This window comes from Hypomesus transpacificus, chromosome 10, assembly GCF_021917145.1.
Source record: "Hypomesus transpacificus isolate Combined female chromosome 10, fHypTra1, whole genome shotgun sequence".
Taxonomy (NCBI): Eukaryota; Metazoa; Chordata; class Actinopteri; order Osmeriformes; family Osmeridae; genus Hypomesus; species Hypomesus transpacificus.
Genome location: NC_061069.1, coordinates 10,424,568 through 10,443,868, shown reverse-complemented (window position 1 = coordinate 10,443,868; position 19,301 = coordinate 10,424,568). Strand labels below are relative to the sequence as shown.

General features: G+C 50.0%; 2 protein-coding genes across 3 annotated transcripts in view; both read left to right on the top strand.

The window, feature by feature from the left end:
• Positions 1–9,584, top strand: part of LOC124472351 (disks large homolog 1-like) — a 59,546-nt gene extending 49,962 nt beyond the window's left edge. Inside the window, exons 16-25 of the mRNA XM_047027138.1 lie at positions 834–1,075; positions 3,205–3,271; positions 3,702–3,717; positions 4,518–4,559; positions 5,312–5,362; positions 5,552–5,653; positions 5,809–5,981; positions 6,804–6,913; positions 7,166–7,257; positions 7,486–9,584. Of these exons, the coding sequence (XP_046883094.1) occupies positions 834–1,075; positions 3,205–3,271; positions 3,702–3,717; positions 4,518–4,559; positions 5,312–5,362; positions 5,552–5,653; positions 5,809–5,981; positions 6,804–6,913; positions 7,166–7,257; positions 7,486–7,592 (1,002 nt within the window). The 3' untranslated portion in view covers positions 7,593–9,584. The remainder of the gene's footprint in view (positions 1–833; positions 1,076–3,204; positions 3,272–3,701; positions 3,718–4,517; positions 4,560–5,311; positions 5,363–5,551; positions 5,654–5,808; positions 5,982–6,803; positions 6,914–7,165; positions 7,258–7,485) is intronic.
• A 2,396-nt stretch (positions 9,585–11,980) lies between these two features.
• Positions 11,981–18,248, top strand: meltf (melanotransferrin). 2 transcript variants are annotated; one of them, XM_047028377.1, is made up of 16 exons: positions 11,981–12,261; positions 12,678–12,832; positions 13,292–13,391; positions 13,716–13,901; positions 14,088–14,238; positions 14,460–14,527; positions 14,767–14,951; positions 15,066–15,222; positions 15,770–15,921; positions 16,040–16,136; positions 16,300–16,494; positions 16,627–16,780; positions 16,885–16,952; positions 17,151–17,338; positions 17,473–17,665; positions 17,777–18,248. In XM_047028377.1, the coding sequence occupies exons 1-16, from the start codon at positions 12,213–12,215 to the stop codon at positions 17,842–17,844; spliced, it is 2,166 nt and encodes a 721-aa protein (XP_046884333.1). In that variant the 5' UTR covers positions 11,981–12,212; the 3' UTR covers positions 17,845–18,248. The 2 variants fall into 2 exon arrangements, with proteins under 2 accessions (XP_046884333.1, XP_046884332.1); XM_047028376.1 differs by having other exon boundaries at positions 15,063–15,222.
• The last annotated feature ends 1,053 nt before the right edge of the window (positions 18,249–19,301 follow it).

Here is a 19,301-nt window from a genome sequence, read left to right as displayed (position 1 = left end):
GGGATGAGGCGGTCGAGACTTTAGGGGATGGTCGTTACTTCAGCTCTAGTTCCCTCACTGAAACACACACAGACAGAAACACCGTCTCTCTCTTTCACACGCACGCACAGACAAAAACACACTCTATCGAGCACACACACACGCACAGACGTTTTGTGCTCTACTTCCTGCTTATTATACGGAAGTGGCATCCCTGTGGACTGGTTAGTCTAAAGAAGGTTCCAGGTTGTACGGCTCGAAAACGCCGTCCTCAGCTGTTTCCAGGGAGCAGCGTATTTATTCGGCAGCTGTAATCAGGAGGACCGGATGTGTTCATTTCTGGATCCCGCTGGCTGTGTGGAAGACCCAGGCCTCGACCTCTCCCCTTGCCTCGACCTCTCTCCCAGCCTCGCCCTCTCCCCCAGCCTCGACCTCTCCCCCAGCCTCGACCTCTCCCCCAGCCTCGACATCTCCCTCAGCCTCGACCTCTCCCCCAGCCTCGACCTCTCCCCTTGCCTCGACCTCTCCCCCTGCCTCGACCTCTCCCCCAGCCTCGACCTCTCCCCCAGCCTCGACCTCTCCCCCAGCCTCGACATCTCCCTCAGCCTCGACCTCTCCCCCAGCCTCGACCTCGCAGACTCACCTGTCACGGGGACATGTATAAGACCCTTCCATTCATTGACACCAAAACTTGGATGGCAAACAAGCATCTACAGTTTGTGTGTGTTTGTGTGTGTGTGACTGCTCGAAGTGTGCCTGTGTGTGTGACTGTGTGTGTCTGTGTGACTGTATGACTAATCCGTGTGTGTAACTGCTTTAACTCTGTGCGTAACTGTGTATGTGTGTGTTAGTAGGACTGCTTTACTTGTGTGTTTGTGTTTGACGGCTCTTCACGGTGTGTGTGCGTGTGTGTGTCGTTCCTCCCCAGAGCGCTGTTTGAGTACGAGCGAGGCCGGGACTCGGGCCAGGGGCTGGCCTTCCGCTTCGGGGACATCCTGCACGTGGTGAACACCTCGGACGAGGAGTGGTGGCAGGCCAGGCTGGTGACGCCGCACGGAGAGGCGGAGGAGGTCGGGGTCATCCCCAGCAAGAAAAGGTCAGGGGTCAGGGGTCATGGAGAGGGCCTGTGGGGGTGGGGAAGAGGGTTGGGAAAGAAGGAGCGTCCTCTGTTCGTGTGCCGACTTGACAGAAGTGAGAAGGATTGAGAACCGCTGGTTCTGTCAAAGGGCCGGAAAGTTTGATTTTCCCCGTTTACATTTATTTATGGTTTTCTCCCCCCCCTCCCCCACTCTCCTTCCCTCACTCTTTTTTTCCCCTCCGCGTCGTGTCTCGCCTCTCCTCTTTTCGCTCCCTCTCGTCATTTCATATGCTGGAGAGGTGAGGTGATGAACAAGTGAGAAGCAACATCTCACCTGCCCGCTCTCCTTCCTCCCTCCCTCCCTCCCCCTCTGTCTGTCACTCTCTTTCACTCATCCCCCATTCTCTCCCTCTCTCTCACTCTCTTTCTCTCACTGTCTCCCTCTCATTGTCTCTGTTTCTCTTTCCATTTACCTCCCTCCCTGTCTCTCTCGCTCTCTTCCTCTTACTGTCTCTCTCGCTCTCTTCCTCTTACTGTCTCCCTCCCTCCCTCTCTCTCTCTCTCCCTCCCTCTCTCCCTCCCTCTCTCCCTCCCTCTCTCTCTCTCTCCCTCCCTTCCTCTCTCCCTCCCTCTCTCCCTCCCTCTCTCCCTCCCTCCCTCTCTCCCTCCCTCTCTCTCTCCCTCCCTCCCTCCCTCCCTCCCTCCCTCCCTCCCTCCCTCCCTCTCTCTCTCTCTCTCTCCCTCCCTCCCTCCCTCCCTCCCTCCCTCCCTCCCTCCCTCCCTCCCTCCCTCTCTCCCTCCCTCTCTATCCTGCTGTGCTCCCTGTCTTCTGCGGCTAGGCAGGACGAGCAGCAGCAGAAAGGTGCTGCAGCAGAGAGGAGAGAGAGGAGAGGTCCTCATCCTCCTCATTCACACCCCAACTCTCTGGCCTTGATTGCTCTTGCCTGGCATGGGCAACCAACCACTCAGCTGCTCCCAGTTCAAACCCCAGGCAACCCCCCCCCCCCCCCCCTCCCGTTCAATACTCACACATATTACAAAAGAAAACAACAAGAAGAAGTTGTTTAAATAAATTGAAGGTGATGTGATTTGCAGCTTGTAGTCACTGGGATTTACCTCTGACTCAACAGTGGGAATTATTTAATTTTGGGGTGGGGATGAGATACATTTAACTGGTGGCATAAAATAAATGAAACTTTAATAATGAAAATGTTGCATAAATGGCCTCATAAAAATAAATGAAAACCCATCTTTAATTTCCACCCGTTGCCGTGGGGCTCATTAGAATGCGGTAAAGATGAGTCACAGACTCACGATCACAAAAACGTAGAAAACTAAAAAAGACAACGATGCCCGAAATGAATCCCACTTCTTTGCCTGGTGAATAGCCCCCCCCCCCCCCCCCCCCTCTACAGGTCGCAGTCAAAAAAGAAGTGATTTCCTCTAGCAGGTCCGTTTGAGCCCCGTGTCTGACTCACCTGTCAGCTGCAGTCATGCTCAGCTGAGCCCGGCTCTCACTTAGTTACTGGAGAACCGCAGAGAGCATCTCACACACAGTAGCGCTCAGCCCAGAATAGCAAGGCTCATTTCAAGGCATGATGATGTTTAATATTTCATCTAGGTGCTCCTTGGAGCCTCCCTTTACCCCCTGCTACCTCTTGCCTCCACTCCTCTGGTCTCTCTCTGCTCTGGTCTCTCTCTCCTCCTCTCCTCTGGTCTCTCTCTGCTCTGGTCTCTCTCTCCTCCTCTCCTCTGGTCTCTCTCTGCTCTGGTCTCTCTCTCCTCCTCTCCTCTGGTCTCTCTCTGCTCTGGTCTCTCTCTCCTCCTCTCCTCTGGTCTCTCTCTGCTCTGGTCTCTCTCTCCTGGTCTCTCTCTGCTCTGGTCTCTCCTCCTCTCCTCTGGTCTCTCTCTGCTCTGGTCTCCTCTCTCCTCTGGTCTCTCTCTGCTCTGGTCTCTCTCCTCCTCTCCTTTGGTCTCTCTCTGCTCTGGTCTCTCCTCCTCTCCTCTGGTCTCTCTCTGCTCTGGTCTCTCCTCCTCTCCTCTGGTCTCTCTCTGCTCTGGTCTCTCCTCCTCTCCTCTGGTCTCTCCCTCCTCTCGGCCTCCTCTCTCTCCTTGTCTCACGGCCTGTCTCTCCTCCCGTCATGCAGGGCAGAGAAGAAAGAGAGGTCTCGGCTGAAGATGGCCAAAGCCAGCCCCAGGTCCGAGGAGAGAATGGTGAGTGAGCATCTGTTCGACATCCATCCATCCCTCCATCCTCCCTGCCATGGAGACCTCTCAGAAATGTACATGATGTCAAGCTCCATCTGTGTTGAATCAATGATATTTTGCCGGCTCAAAGTGCTCACTCGGTTTCATGAAATGGATAGGTGTTTCCTCTGCACAAAGGTGAGCACTTGTGAGTCAGTAGTCATATGATGGCACGCTCTCTCTCATGCTGGCTGTCGTCGAGCTGGTGTTGTCACCGTCACGCGCACTGCTGAATGAGTCACCCGGCGCCACAACACCTGCTAATGGATTATTATTTATAGAGACACGCGTACAAACAAACACACACAGACACACACACAGACACGTTGTGTGTGCCCCAGTAACAAGTGTGTCTCTTGTCTCTGGTGTGTTTTCCCCTGTGGTGACTCCCTCTCAGGACTCTGATGACAAAGGTAAGACATTCTTCACAGCTCCACCCCCCTTCCCCCCCCCCCCCCCCCGAGCTCTCAGAGACCCCCTCCGCCCTTGCTACCATATCACTTCTTCATCTGAACACCCGTGAACACACCTGAGCACAGCTCGACACGGCTCAACACAGCTTCACCTGAACACGGCTCGATGGCAGCCACTTCATAAGCCCAGGCTGTTAGGGGTGGACATCAGAACAGTGGGGCCCCTCACCCCCATCCTCCAGTCACTGTGACAGAGCCCACCACAGCCCAGCGGAGCCAATGACAGGGCTGCTGTTTGGACAGGAGGCAGAAGCATTGTTTAGCCTGTCAGTGGGGATGTGTGTGTGTGCGCGTGCGTGTGTGTGTGTGTCTGTGTGAGAGAGGGGGGAGGGGGGAGATGATGGTGTAGTGTGCAGTCCCAGTGATAACATTCATCCCCCATAATGACGTTCATCACTCTGAGTAAATGTTGAAAGGGCTATTTGCTATCAGTGCAAGAGAGGGATGGAGAGAGAGAGAGAGAGAGAGAGAGAGAGGGAGAGGGAGAGAGAGGGATGGAGAGAAAGAGAGAGAGAGTGAGAGAGAGTCTAAAGTACTGCGTCCACACCCTTATTTCCAGGACGTTGCTCACACTGCCGTCTGCTGGCAGGTCCCTGTCTGCTCCCTGTCTTCCTTAAGCGTGCGCTGGTTAATAGTGCTCCTCCATGTGTATTTATGTATGTCTGTCTCAGTTCAATAGCATCTGTGTGTTTTGAGTTGTGTGCGTTGATGTGTTGACCCTCCTCTGTTGTCACTTCCAGAGCATGTAACCTCTAATGCCAGCGATAGTGAGAGTAGCTGCCGTAAGTTCCATCCCTCCGACTCTCTCTCTCTCTCTCTCTCTCTCTCTCTCTCTCTCTCTGTCTCTCTCTCTGGCTCTCTCTCTCGTTCTCTCTCTTTGACTCTCCCTCCCTCTCTCTCTCTCTCTGTCTCTCTCTCTGGCTCTCTCTCTCCTCTCTCTCTCCTCTCTCTTTGTCTCCCTCTCCCTCTCTCTCTCTCTCTCTCTCTCTCTGTCTTTTCCTGTGTGTGTGTTTGTGTATGTGTGGTTCTGAGCATGTCTGTATAGCTCACAGTATCCTTTGAGTTACAGAGCTGGAGTGTGCACACGCTTTCATCTGCACAGCTATTGGTCCTACCTCTGCAGCTTCTCTGCTGCTCACTCTTTCTCTTCTCTCTCTCTCCTCTCTCCCCTCTCCCTCGGGCTGCTGGATAAAGTGCAGTGCCTGCTTGCACTTTCGTGCTTCTCTCTCTCCTTCTTTTTTTCCCTTTTTCTCTATATTTCTCTCTTTCGACCTTTTGTCTCTGCCCCTCCATCTCTCTCTACCCTCTCTCTCTCTCTCTCTCATTCCCTCGCTCTATCCCTTTCTCTTTCTCTCTCATATAAACAGCTGCTTCAGGATCCTCAGCCAGCTGAGCCCCACTCTTTCACCCCATCATGACAACTGGCTGGCCAAAGCAGAATCTTAACACACACACATACTGTATGCAGCATGCTGAGCACTTGCTCCACCGCACACCACGCCTCTGTCCAATCACGCTGTCCTCTCTCCGTCAGGTGACCAGGAGGAGGGCGCCCTGACCTACCAGCCAGTCATGCAGCAGGAAGGTAAGCCCCTCCTCCTATTCTTCCTTCCGTCCTGTCCACCATTACTCTTTTTCTATTGACATGAGGAAATGTTTTAATTATGTGCCATCAATTATCAACTTCCTTCTGGATGTTTAATGTTGTGGTTCTTTACTGAGGGAGTAACGCCCTCTGGTGGCCAGCGGGTGTAACAGCAGATTCTCTCCCCAGTCAACTACACGCGCCCTGTTATCATTCTCGGACCAATGAAAGACCGGATCAACGATGACCTCATCTCAGAGTTTCCTGAAAAGTTTGGGTCGTGTGTTCCCCGTGAGTAACTCCTCTCTGCCCGGGTTTCCCGTTCCCCTAGAACATGGTTCCTGTGTTCCATCTCAGCCAGCGGTTCCTCGACTGCATCAGGTCCTCAAGCCAACTCTTAGTGTGTGTGTGTGTGTTTGTGTGTGTGTGTGTGTGTGTGCGTGTAGACACGACGCGCCCTAAGCGGGACTACGAGGTGGACGGCAGGGACTACCACTTCATGGCATCCAGGGAGCTGATGGAGAAGGAGATCCAGGAGCACAAGTTCATCGAGGCGGGCCAGTACAACAGCCACCTGTATGGCACCAGCGTTCTGTCTGTCAAAGAGGTGGCCGACAAGGTGAGGAGAAGATCGGGGGAGGGAGGCCAGAGACGGCAGGAGGGAAGGGGAGGGGAGGGAGGGAGGGATTGGAGGAGGGGAGGAGGAATACAGCAGGGAAGGAGGAGGGATGGGGAGGTGAGGGAGAGGAGGAGATATCAGGATGACTGTGCTGCAATGTCTGTAATACTCTTTCTTTCTCTCTCCCTCTCTCGCACGTTTTTGCTCCCCCCTCTTCTTCTGTCTCTTTCCATCACTCTCCCTCTTTCCCTCCTTCTCTCTGTCTCTCTCTCTCTCGCTCTATCTCTCCTTCTCTCTCTTTTTCCCTCCCTCTCTGTCTCTCCTTCTCTCCTTCTTCTCTCTGTCTTTCTCTCTCCTCTCTCTCCCTCTCTCCCTCCTTTTCTCTGTCTCTCTCCCTCTCTCCCTCCTTCTCTCTCTCTCTCTCCCCCTCCATCTCTGTCTCTCTCTCCCTCCTCTCTCTCCCTCTCTGTCTCTCTCTCTCTCCCTCTCTCCCTCCTTCTCTCTGTCTCTCCCTCTCTCCCTCCTCTCTCTCTGTCTCTCCCTCCCTCCTTCCTTCTCTCTCTCTCTCTCTCTCTCTCTCTCTCTCTCTGTCTCCCTCTCTCCCTCCTTCTCTCTCTCTCTCTCTCTCTCTCCCCCTCCCTCTCTGTCTCTCTCTGTCTCTCTCTCCTCCTCTCTCTCTCTCCCTCCTTCTCTCTCTCTCTTTCTCTCCCCCTCCCTCTCTGTCTCTCTCTGTCTCTCTCTCTTTCTCTCTCTCTCTCCCTCCTTCTCTCTCTCTCTCTCTCTCTCCCTCTCTCCCTCTTTCTCTCTGTCTCTCTCTCCCAGGGTAAACACTGTATCCTGGATGTGTCGGGCAACGCCATCAGACGCCTCCAGCTGGCCCAGCTCCACCCCATCGCCATCTTCATCAAACCCCGGTCCATAGAAAATATCATGTGAGTTCACCCTCACTTTTCTCCGACGGAACTCTTTGACTCCGTCTCGTCACGTCAGGGTGTGGGTCTTTGAACAAGCCTAGGGGGAGGGGGGTTCTGGGAATTTGAGTTTTGGAAGATATACAGTAGAGTAGAGGTGGCATGTTACAGTCCATCTGTAACATGGCTCCCTCTCTCCATTTCCATCCCCTCCCCTTCCTCTTTTCACCCACCTCTCTCTCTCTCTCTCTCTCTCCTTGTCTCGCTCTGTAGGGAGATGAATAAGAGACTAACTGAAGAACAGGGGAGGAAGACGTTTGAGCGAGCCTTGAAGCTGGAGCTGGAGTTCACTGAGCACTTCACAGGTGAGTCACACAAACCCTCCACACACACACACAAATCCTGTACACATCCGTGCACACATCTTAAAATAATCCACTGTACAACTGGGATTTAACTCCACACCTCCCCCCCCCTTTTTCTTTCTCCTCCTCTCCACTTCTCTATTCTCACCTCTCCTTTATCCTCACATCCTCTTCCCTCCTTCTCGCCGATCCTCCTTTTATCTCCCCCCCCTCCTCCCCGTGCCCCAGCCGTGGTGGAGGGGGACTCTCTGGAGGAGGTGTACGAGCTGGTGAAGCAGATCATCGAGGAGCAGTCGGGTCCCTTCATCTGGGTCCCCTCCAAGGACAAGCTGTGAGGGGAAAGAGACCCGGGGAGACTCTTTACTTTGTATTCTTCCTTCTCTGGCTTCACTTGTTTTTCTATTACAAACCTGGCTCGGTGTGCGTCGCTGGCCCTCTCGCCCTCCACACACACAGTCACACACACACACAGTCACACACTCCAGTACACTGCACGTCTCACTTCGTAGTAGACACGGTAGTGTTTGCAACGATGATCACTTGACAGAGCTCCCTAAATCGGACACTCTCATATAAACATGTGCACACACAAACACACATGCCCTATACACACTCGCGCTAATCGTGGTGGTCAGGTGTGACTCTGGTGTTTTACATGGGCTCTGGATCAGATACCTGTCACTGCTCAGGGGGAGGGGCTACGTGTCTGACCATCTGATTGGGGGAGATGAATATGCTACACTTCCTTAATGTTTAAGGAAAATGATTTAGGAGTAATATATATGCTGTATGATTATGTTTTTGTTTTTTCTTTGTTGTTGTTTTTTTTTCATATTAATGAAAGTAAATGCATTCGTGTATGGGTTTGTAAAGAAACAGTGACACAAAGAGGCTAACTTTTGCACGTTCTAGCTTTAAAGAGCATGTTTTTGGGCTGTATGATTTTTTTCCATCCATGTCTAGATGTCTGGTGGCTCCTTTAACCCTCCTTCCTGCTTGTGTCGGACACACACCAACATCTGTGTGTCTCTCCCCGCCATTCCACAACACGCGTGTGCGTGTTGTGGCGTTTGACCGCCCCGAGGTTCAGTGAGTGTTGAGGTTTGGTTCTTCACTCCAGCACAATGGGCGGTCCCTCTCTCTCGCTCTCGCTCTCTCTCGCTCTCTCTCGCTCTCTCTCGCTCTCTCTCGCTCTCTCTCGCTCTCTCTCGCTCTCTCTTTCTCGCTCTCTCTCATCTTCCATCCAATCACAGCCTCTCCCCAGCCAGACTGAGGCCCCAGAGGGACAGCTGTGTGTCCCCCTTCCGTAGGACCTGCCCTGGTCTTGTCCCTGGCGCCTCTGTCCTCTCAGGGACGACAGCCTCCGTGGAGGAAAGTCGCCGTCAGGATCCAGGTGTTTGGCGAGAGGCGAAGCGCCCAATAAGAAATACATGAGAGATTCTATTGTACACTGAGATTTGAATGATTGCGCTCAGTCGTCTGCCTATTTTGTTATAACGAAAGTCTATATGGAATTTTACTTAACAAGACTTAAAAGCATCTGGGGAACTTGTTTTCTTTGCATCGTGGAAAGGATATTATAAATATCAATATATATAAATATGAATATGACTATATTTTCCTTTACTTTCCCCTTTTTGATCACGTTGGTTGATAAGGGAGGGAGGACAGTTGGAGGGGGCTGGGCGGGGACCCAGTGGGCAGGGCCAGGGGTTATGAAACATCGAACCATGACCTTTCACCCCTGCTACCTGGGTTAGCCTGTGTTACTGAAGTAGAGGTGGACATCCATCACAGCTAGCTCTCCTACCCCTCCCTCCATCTCATGACGGCTGCGTCAGCTCTTTGTGTCATGTGATGTGCATGGTTAAAGCAATATTCGTTATTATAGGAAAACCAAGAAAGGGGAGAGGAAGTGGTTGAGGGTCAGTGTGTTTGCCAAGGAGTGCAACAACATGTCATATCTTCAAGCTTCCACATAAGGCCAGACAGAGTGTGTGTGTGTGTGCGCGTGCATGTGTTTGTGTATGTCGACGAGTCTGTCCCTGGCTTGTGTCTTCAAGAGAAGTTCTGACCAAGCGCCCTAAAGCACCACTGACCCAGCTGTCAGCAGGGGGCGTCATCAGGGCAGGTCACTTCCTGCCTGGACCCCTCCCATCCTCCACAACCCAACAACACACAGAGATGATTGTTTGTTTTCTATCTGACTGCTTCCTTCCTCTGAAACACCTCTACTTCCTGTTTGAATATGTATATAACACGTCCTGTCTCCTTCCACATGTCTGTCCCTATGAAGAGAACTGCCAATAAACTGTTTTATCAGAAGTCTTTGTGGTAAGGGGACTCTTCTTTAGCAAGACTAACGTAACCTCCCTGTGAAGTAGTACTGAAGTCACGCACACACACACACACACACACACACACACACACACACCAACACACACACACACACACACACACTCGTAAAGGGTATCCGGTTCATACGTACACTAAGGATGTAATAAAAAACGATAAAATGTGGATTGAGTTGTAAAGGTCAGATACAAGAAAAGATTAAAAAAAATATGATCCGGATAATGAACCCTCATACCCTCCTGGTAGAAGTTGTAAAGAGAAAATGTGCCGAAGCACAAAAAGCAACACAAAAAGGAACGGCGATTGCTGATGCTGGAATTATGCTTCAGGTGTAATAAAGTTTATGACGAAGAAGGGAAACTGAGAACATAACATTGATGTCCTACGGTACACAGAATCACCAACAGTTTTCCGTCTTTAGACCCTTTTTACTGGGCCACGTGCTCCATTATAAATCTGCTGTGCCTCAGTAAAATCTAAAGTTTGAGTGTTAACAATTTACTTTATTAGTCAGTGCATTCATTTATTAGTCAGTATGTCAACAGCTGACAGGAGGAGACTAGACAGACTGATCAGGAAGGCCAGTGCTGTCCTGGGACGCCCCATGGACAGTGCAGGTGCTGGGAGAGAGGAGGATGGTAGCTATCATCAATGATGGACAATGAATCCTACCCTTAACAGGACACTGTCTGTCTCTGCACTGAGCAGTTCCAGGACACTGTCTGTCTCTGCACTGAGCAGCTCCAGGACACTGTCTGTCTCTGCACTGAGCAGCTCCAAGACACTCTGTCTCTGCACTGAGCAGCTTCAGGACACTGTCTCTGCACTGAGCAGCTCCAGGACTCTGTCTGTCTCTGCTCTGAGCAGCTCCAGGACACTGTCTGTCTCTGTACTGAGCAGCTCCAGGACACTGTCTGTCTCTGCACTGAGCAGTTCCAGGACACTGTCTGTCTCTGCACTGAGCAGTTCCAGGACACTGTCTGTCTCTGAGCAGCTTCAGGACACTGTCTGTCTCTGCTCTGAGCAGCTCCAGGACACTGTCTGTCTCTGTACTGAGCAGCTCCAGGACACTGTCTGTCTCTGCACTGAGCAGTTCCAGGACACTGTCTGTCTCTGCACTGAGCAGCTTCAGGACACTGTCTGTCTCTGCTCTGAGCAGCTCCAGGACACTGTCTGTCTCTGCACTGAGCAGCTTCAGGACTCTGTCTCTGCACTGAGCAGCTCCTTCGGTGACCGACCACAGGTCCTTCCTTCCTGCTGCTGTGAGACTATACAACCAGCACTGATCTACACACACAATATTTACATGTATTTATTTATATTTGGTCTCCATATGCAACTGTTGTTTTTTATAATATCTCGTACTTACTTTGTAAATTGTATGTATACTTCTGTCCACTTTGCTGCTGCAATACCCGAATTTCCCCATTGTGGGACAAATAAAGGTTTATCTTATCTTGTCTCTTCTGAGCTTGCCAAATAGCCACAGCAGCACGCACACAGAAGTCTAGGTGTCGGACTCGGCACACAAGTCGGAATTGCGGTAGGCTAAAAAAACATTACAAAACTAAAGAAAGTTTCTAAATGATAGGCCAATATGCGGAAATTCCAGGGGGGACTCGACCCCCCATCCTGGGAAAAATAGGATTTGTCCCCATCCAATATATCACTGTAAACATAAGGACATTTTAATAATGTCAATAATATACATTTAACATATTACAATGTAGGCTATGTGTTACAGCAGTAATTTTGGTGTCCCCCTCAGGAATTGCTCTTGAGAACATTTAATATAATTGTCCCCCCCAAAATTGATAGCAGATTTTCGCCACTGGATAGGCCTACCGATTATCATATTTTGACTAAAACATACAAACAAGCTAAAAAACTGAAATTGCGCTCAAATAATAGCGGATAATTTTTTGACTATTCAATTGTTGATGTCCCTGCAAAAGCTGATATCAAACTTGCGTCCCTGAACTGTTTTATAGTGGGTTTAGCAAGGTGAGTTTCTATAGCCTAGTAGTGCATTGTGCGCAGCAAGCTTGAAAGAAAAAAAGGGATATGAATAGGGGTCTGTGCCCCAGTAACAACACCTCTGCCTTGTCTTCTCATACTTCCATGATGGTTTTTAGTTTACCTACACTCTCAATATGCCAAAAATGCAGGCGTCATCTTTCAAATGAACATTGGTAATTGTATCTGTAAATGAAAAAGAAAGACCCAAACGTCCAGAAGCGGTTGACAGTGGAAAAGCACCAGGTCAGCAGAGTGTGGGTTAACTTTCTCCAGTCAATGCCTTCAGTGTTTTGGTCTTGGCTACCGGCCATGTACTGATGGTAGGGACGTGTCATTTCAGGTAGACGGTGGGATCACGGGGTAAACACATCAGCCACACCAACTACAAAAGACAGGCGACCAAGAAATGCCGCGTGAATTTCATAATTGAGCAGTAAATAAAGACTAAAAACTTCATTCACATCCGACGTCCGGATTTTTTCTTGGCATTTGGACTTTGAAGCTTTAGTCAGAGGTCAGGCAGTTATAAATACGAGCATTGAACAGCAAGTGAGGCATTTACGCACCAGGGCGATATCACTATGGCCATATGGATTCTAGTCGGCTCTTTTTTCATGTTACTGCAAACTGGTAAGAAATGTTTTACATTTATGAATAGATAATCAGCAACTGTTTTTACAAAAATATTTTCAGCAAAAAAAAATTTTATGAAATAAGTAGCCTAATAAATAATTTACTCTAAAACAAATTGCTGTAGGATAGATAAAACCATTTGTTACAAAATAATGGTAACTAGATAGAAACATTTGAATATAAAATAGAAGACGAGATAACCCTTAGGAATAAAGTTAACTTTAGGTTCTTTAGGGAACCCCTTGTAGGTCAGTTTTTAAAGGTTTTTGCTACAGAAAATGAAATACAATATTAAGGGAGGATTCAGGGGTATTGTGGATACAGTAGCTACATTGGCCTTGTGGTAGTTATTCCCGAGTTAATTCATTGCATTACATTTAATTGCTTCAATTGCGGGTTATTGCTCTCTCCAGCTGCCGGCCAGACCAGTATACGGTGGTGCACGATCTCTACAGAGGAGGCGAAGAAATGTAACGCCATGTCGGAGGCCTTCATGAGAGCTTCAATTCGTCCGGAGCTCAAATGCGTCGACGTGACTACAGTGGAGGAATGCGCGCGCAAAATCACGGTGAGCGGAAGGGAGGGGGTATTTATGATCCATTTCAGAAAAAGAGTTACTTCAGTTACTATCATTATAAAATGACTACGAATATTGAAATACCGTTTTTTAAAACGTCACACACAGGTGATGTATTAGGCTGAGACTGAACTGAACCAAGGCCGTAGCCATGGAGTCAACATTATTAAGGGGGACGAAATCTGCTGGGGAAATTTCCTTTTCTTTTTTTGAAGTTTAGCTAGTTATTACATGTCTTATGATAATTTTGGACAGCGTGCATAGTTGCCTGTCGTAGCGTAGCACATTTATGTTTAATTTCTATTTTTATATAAATATATTCTGGGGGGGGGGACCATTTTTTTTTTACCAGATTTGAATATTGGGGGGGATGTGTCCCCCCCAAAATATATTATGATTACGGCCCTGAACTGAACGGTCCGACATAACCACCACTCTCTGGTTACACAGGCGAACGAAGTGGACGCCTTCTCCGTAAACTCTAAGGACATCTACGAACTGGGGAAAACGGCTTCCTTCAAAATGGCAGCCGGGGAGTCCGATTCTGCAGGTAAAGAGCTCCTATCAGCCTTATCTGGTGGGTCTGTTCCCTGGAAGCCTCTAGGGAACCTTGATCCCACTCACAGAACTGTGACACAGTTCAGGCAGTACTGTGAACTGATCCATATCCAGGTTTACTGTTTACAACTCACGTGAACTCATGATATAGAGTTTTTGTTTTTTTTATTGTCAAATGTTAATTTTGACCCATGTGAACCAGGCCCCTAAACCATACCCTTTATCAGACACTTAGAGTCGGCCTTTCTGATCTGTGCCAAGTCACACTACCTCAGTTAACCACTCAGCTCTGATACCTTGACCTTGACCTCTGCAGGAGAGGGCACTGTGTACTATGCTGTTGCCGTGGTGAAGAAGGCAAACCCCAGCGTCAACATCAACTCTCTGAGGGGCCGTAAGACCTGTCACACAGGCAAGGGCCGCACGGCCGGCTGGAACATGCCCCTGGGCTACCTGATAGACCAGGGCAAGATGTCCGTCATGGGCTGTAACATCTCTCAGGGTAGGATTCCCATCTATTTCTCTCTCACACACATACACACACACACACACACACACACACACACATACAAGTGTGTTTCACACAGGTAAACACAAGCAGACTCACACACACACAACAGTTTTTTTTGTACTGTTGTCTAAATGAAGTGTGTGTGAATGCTATGTGTGTGTGTGTGTGTATTTCCAGGGGTGGCTGACTTCTTCAGTGCCAGCTGTATCCCAGGGGCGCATGGCGACCCCCCCTCCCTGTGTAAGCTGTGTGTGGGCAACGGGGCGGGGCAGCACGTGTGTGACATGACCACGGACGAGAAGTACTTTGCTTACAGCGGTGCCTTCAGGTAACACACACAGACAGACATGAACACAGACACAGACACGCACTCAGATGCATTCATACTACATACATCACCTGTAGGATTTGTTTCCAATATTCTTTTTGTCTTTTTCTCCTCTCATTCTTTTACTACTTGTTCTTCCACTCTCTCTCTCTCTCTCTCGCTCTCTCTCTGTCTTTTCCTCTCTGTCTGTGTGTCTCTCTCTCATTCTCTCTCTCATGTAGGTGCCTGGTTGAGGATGCAGGAGAGGTGGCCTTTGTGAAACACACAACTGTGGCAGAAAACACTGATGGTACGCTGATCTTCCTTTGCAACAGTCAGACAGACAGGCGAGGAGAGAAACAGGCTGCCAGCCAGCGAGCCAGAGAAACTTGACAAAGAAAACTGGAAAAACAGATAGAGAATGTTCTATCAATGATAGAAACAGGCAGTTAGACAGACAAACAGACAGAAAAACAGAGAGATATACAGACAGACAGTATGGGGTAGAAGGACTGACAGGTACCCTTCATGACCGCTGCTCTGTCTCAGGTTCTGGGGAGGTCTGGGCCCAGGGCCTGAGCTCCTCCGACTACCAGCTGCTGTGCCGCGACGGGACGCGGATGCCCGTCTCAGAGTACCGACGCTGCCACCTGGTCAGGGTGCCAGCCCGTGGCATCGTGGTCCGCCATGACATCAGCAGCTCCCTGGTCTACCAGATGCTGAAAGATGGCCTGGTGGGTAGGCTCTAGGCCCTTTGACTTGGTGTAGGTTGTCTGTCGAGTCCTGGTTCCTGAATTGGTTTTCTAAGTTCTAACCCTGTGTTGGGGTACTGTTTCCGCCTGCAGCAGAAGTCTGGCTTCTCCATGTTCTCCTCAGTAGAAGGCACCAACCTGCTCTTCAGTGATTCGTCCACACAGTTCCTTGAAGCTCGTTCTGAGGATCCTAAGGTGTGGATGGGAGACATCTACCACAACGCCCTGAGAGCCATGGACTGTAATCCTAATGGTGAGCCCTCCTCCTCTTCCTCTCCTCCTCTTCCTCTCCTCCTCTTCCTCTCCACCTTCTCTCCTCCTCTTCCTCTCCTCCTCTTCCTCTCCTCCTCTCCACTTTCTGTCCTCCTCCTCTCCTCCTCTCCACCTTCTCTCCTCCTCCTCTCCACCTTCTCTCCTCCTCCTCTCCTTCTCTCCACCTTCTCTCCTCCTCCTCTCCTCCTCCTCTCCTCCTCTCCACCTTCTCTCCACCTTCTCTCCTCTTCCTCTCCTCCTCTTCCTCTCCTCCTCTCCACCTTCTCTCCTCCTCTCCTCCTCTCACACCTTCTCTCCACCTTCTCTCCTCCTCTCCTCCTCTCCTCCTCTCCTCCACCTCTCCTCCTCTCCTTTTTCTTTTCTCCACATCTCCTCCTCTCCTCATCCTCCCCTCTCCTCCTTCTCTCCTCTCCACCTTCTCTTCCCCTCCTCTGCACCTTCTCATCCTTCTCCTCTCCTTCCATCCTCCACCCCTGCCTCTTACTCTTCTCCATCTTCTCCACGTCGTCTTCTGCGTGTGTTTCCAGAGGTCCCTGAAGGCCTGCGCTGGTGTGTGTTGTCGAGCGGGGAGCAGCAGAAGTGTGCAGACATGGCCGTCGCCATGGACAACAAGTCCCTGAGACCTGTCATCCAGTGTTTGTACGGCTCCTCAGTAGAAGACTGCATGAAGAAGATCCAGGTAGGATGTCATCGCATCGAGGCTTTTCCCAGCGACACATCTAAATGCTCTCGAGTCAGCTTTGTATCGAGGGTTAAACAGCAAACTGTTGCCTGTGTGTGTATGTGTGTGTGTGTAGAACAAAGAAGCCGATGCCATCACTCTGGATGGAGGCTACATCTACACAGCAGGGAAGAGTTATGGTCTGGTTCCTGCCACCGGAGAAAGCTACACAGGTAGGAGCTACTGGATACCCAGTGTTACCCATAATCCTTGAAAAAACACTCTATCCCTCTCTCTGCTTCCTTCTTCATCACTATATTGTTCCTCTCTCTCGCTCTCGCTCTCTCTATCGTTCTCTCTCACTCTCTCTCTATCTCTCTCTCCATCTCCCTCTAGGGGACTATGATGGTAGTATCTACTATTCGGTGGCGGTGGTGAAGAAGTCGAACCAGGACATCCACACTCTAGATGACCTGAGGGGAAAGAGATCCTGCCACACGGGCTACGGCCGCACCGCTGGCTGGAATGTTCCCATGGCAACACTGATGGACAAGGGTATCATCAGACCCCAGCCGTGCGACATACCTCAAGGTAGTGTGTGTTAGAGAGAGGGGTGTGTGTGTGTGTGTGTGTGGGGGGGGGGGTGCACCGTGGTCTTCCGTAGTTTTGTAGTTTTTCCATCGTGTGTCTGACTGTCTCCTTTTTTTTACCCATGATTCTTAGCGGCGGGAGAGTTCTTTCAGAGCAGCTGTGTCCCTGGGGCCAACCAGCCCGGTTTCCCTAGCAACCTGTGTGACCTTTGTAAAGGGGACAGCAGCGGACAGAACAAATGTGACAAGGACAAGGACCTGTTTGACGGATACGAGGGAGCCTTCAGGTAAAGAACATCAAGTCCCACAATGCCAATGCTCTCAGACACACACATCTCTGGGGACAGCTGAACAGGTGTGTGTGACTGACCAGAGCTTTCATTCTGTACAGGTGTCTAGCCTCAGGATCAGGGGATGTGGCCTTCATCAAACACTCCACAGTCTTCCAAAACACTGACGGTACAAGCTGTGTCTGTGTGTGTGTGTGTGTGTCTGCGCAAGTGGGTTATTGTGTGAGTAAATGACCAACGTGTAGTGCGAGTGAATAGTATGTGTCTGCGTACGCACTAAACAACATTCCATCGACAATTATCTGCAGATCATGTCCAGGCGCCCCAATATTTCTCTTGAACAAAACGTGTAATTTGCATGTGACAGGTAACTCTGGGGAGTCGTGGGCAGTGGACCTCAAGTCCTCCCAGTTCCAGCTGCTCTGTCCTCAGGGCTCCAGGGTGGAGGTGACTCAGTACCAGCATTGCAACCTGGCGCGTGTCCCCTCCCACGCCGTCATGGTACGACCCGACACCAACATCCATGCTGTCTTCGGCCTGCTGGACAGAGCCCAGGTAAGACTGTACCATCCTGCCCACAGGATGGGGGGACGACGACGACCTCACTTTCATCATCCACACATCAAGTCAGACATTTAACGTTGTGTTCTGTAATGACAACATGCTCTCGCTCACTTCCTCGCTCTCAGGGCTACTTTAAAGATGACGCAGGCCCAGGCTTCCGGATGTTTGACTCGACCGGCTATGAAGGAACCGACCTGATCTTTAAAGACTCCACCGTTGCCCTGATCGGTGTGGCCGACAGGAAGACCTACGAGGACTGGCTGGGGCAGGAGTATATGCACTCTCTGACCAACATGGAGTGTAACTCCTCCAGTATAGGTACGCTACACTCCCACAAACAATGGCATGTAGACACTGCTTTGACATCCACTCTTTCAGATAGATTCAGGTCATTCAGTTCAGTGATTTCTTGATGTTGTTTTCTCCCAGTGAGGTCCTCTGCCTCCCTGCTCCTGGTGGCTCTGCTCAGCTCTGCGCTCTCCTTCCTCTGGGCCTAGACACGTCTAGTCCCTGGCCTTCTTCCCCTGCTCCTGACCCCACGTCCCCCCTGCCCTCAGCTCCAACCAGTGCCACAGCCCCACCCTCAACCCCTCCTCACGCCAGCCCCAGCCCGCCCTCACCCCAGCCACATTCCCAGCCTCAACCCCTCCTCACCCCAGCCTCAACCTAGCCCCTGCCCGCCTCACCCTAGCCCCGCCCACCTCACCCCACCCCCAACCTGCCTTACCCACCCACTGCCCTCCAGTCCCATCTCTGTTTATCAGCTACCACTCTTCAACTGCGCGTCAATCACCAACAGTGCCTTTGAGCATGTCCTCTTGTCTTTTACAGTGATTGCTGACTACTCTACTAGATGAACTTGCACTTGTGGGTGTAAATGATTAAGGGGGGGGGGGGGGGGACAACATGTTGAAGCTACTTTTTGACTTTTGGTGATGACCTCTGACCCTTGGACCAGAGGGCGGGGTGAACCCATTCAGTAAGAGCGATGACTCATCGATGGCATCACTGAGGGTGACTGCCATATCAGTGCATATGCTTTTGCCTGTTACATGCTTTACTATACAGTGTTTTTTGTGTCTCTTTGGAGTCGCTTTCTTATGCTTTACACTGACTACTGTACTACTTTAACGGGCACGCGCCATATCTGGGAATATGCCGTGTCCTGCACATGCTATGAGCTAATGCCATATCAGTGAATATGCATTAGTGTTGCACTGGGACCACATGGTCTGTGTTTGTGTAATGCGGAATTTTTGTCAACAGGTGGTTGTCTTCATTTGTTCTCCCCAAGTAGTACATAGAAAAATCAAAGGAAACCTTTGCACTTACGATTTTTAGTTGTTTCTTAGCTCTGAATCGAATTACCGCTAATCACAGGCACAGTTTTAATATTCATTTATTTGGATACAGCTTGTGGCTCCAGACATGCGGCCGTGCAGGTCGGCAGTTCCGTTCACGTTGGGGAGAACATAGAATGACGAGGAACATCCGTCTGTGTTTTAATATGGAACATATTTTGTGTCAAAGTGGAACATTTTATTGAATGGGCAAAACATATGCTTGAAATGGTCTCAAATGAACCATAACCCCACTTAACATAAGAATGTCATAAGAATGTGCCCCAATTCTGACCTGCTGCTTCTATGTTGACAGTGTTCAAACACACAGTCCTCATCTCAACATGCCCTAATGCTAACCCATGGTCCTGTCCTGATCATATCTGCTCCATTTAATGTGTATTTTAATGAGAGATGTATTTATTACTATGATGCTCAGGTACCATATCAGTGTATATGTACTGACTCATTTCTGTCAGAACTACTGCTTGCCTTAACAGTCGTAGCAATATCTTGATGAAATGATAAATATGTAACTAATATTTAGTTGCCAGGCCAGTGTGTCTGCAGAAGTATAGCTACATACTGCTTTAAGTATTTTCTCTGTTATTCTT

What these genes read in the sequence shown, in the direction of transcription:
- meltf (XM_047028376.1), top strand. Translation starts at nt 12,213, where the DNA reads ATGGCCATATGGATTCTAGTCGGCTCTTTTTTCATGTTACTGCAAACT. An exon ending in AGATGCTGAAAGATGGCCTG is followed by an intron (nt 14,952 to 15,062) that starts GTGGGTAGGCTC and finishes TTCCGCCTGCAG; the next exon opens with CAGAAGTCTGGCTTCTCCAT. An exon ending in CACCGGAGAAAGCTACACAG is followed by an intron (nt 16,137 to 16,299) that starts GTAGGAGCTACT and finishes ATCTCCCTCTAG; the next exon opens with GGGACTATGATGGTAGTATC.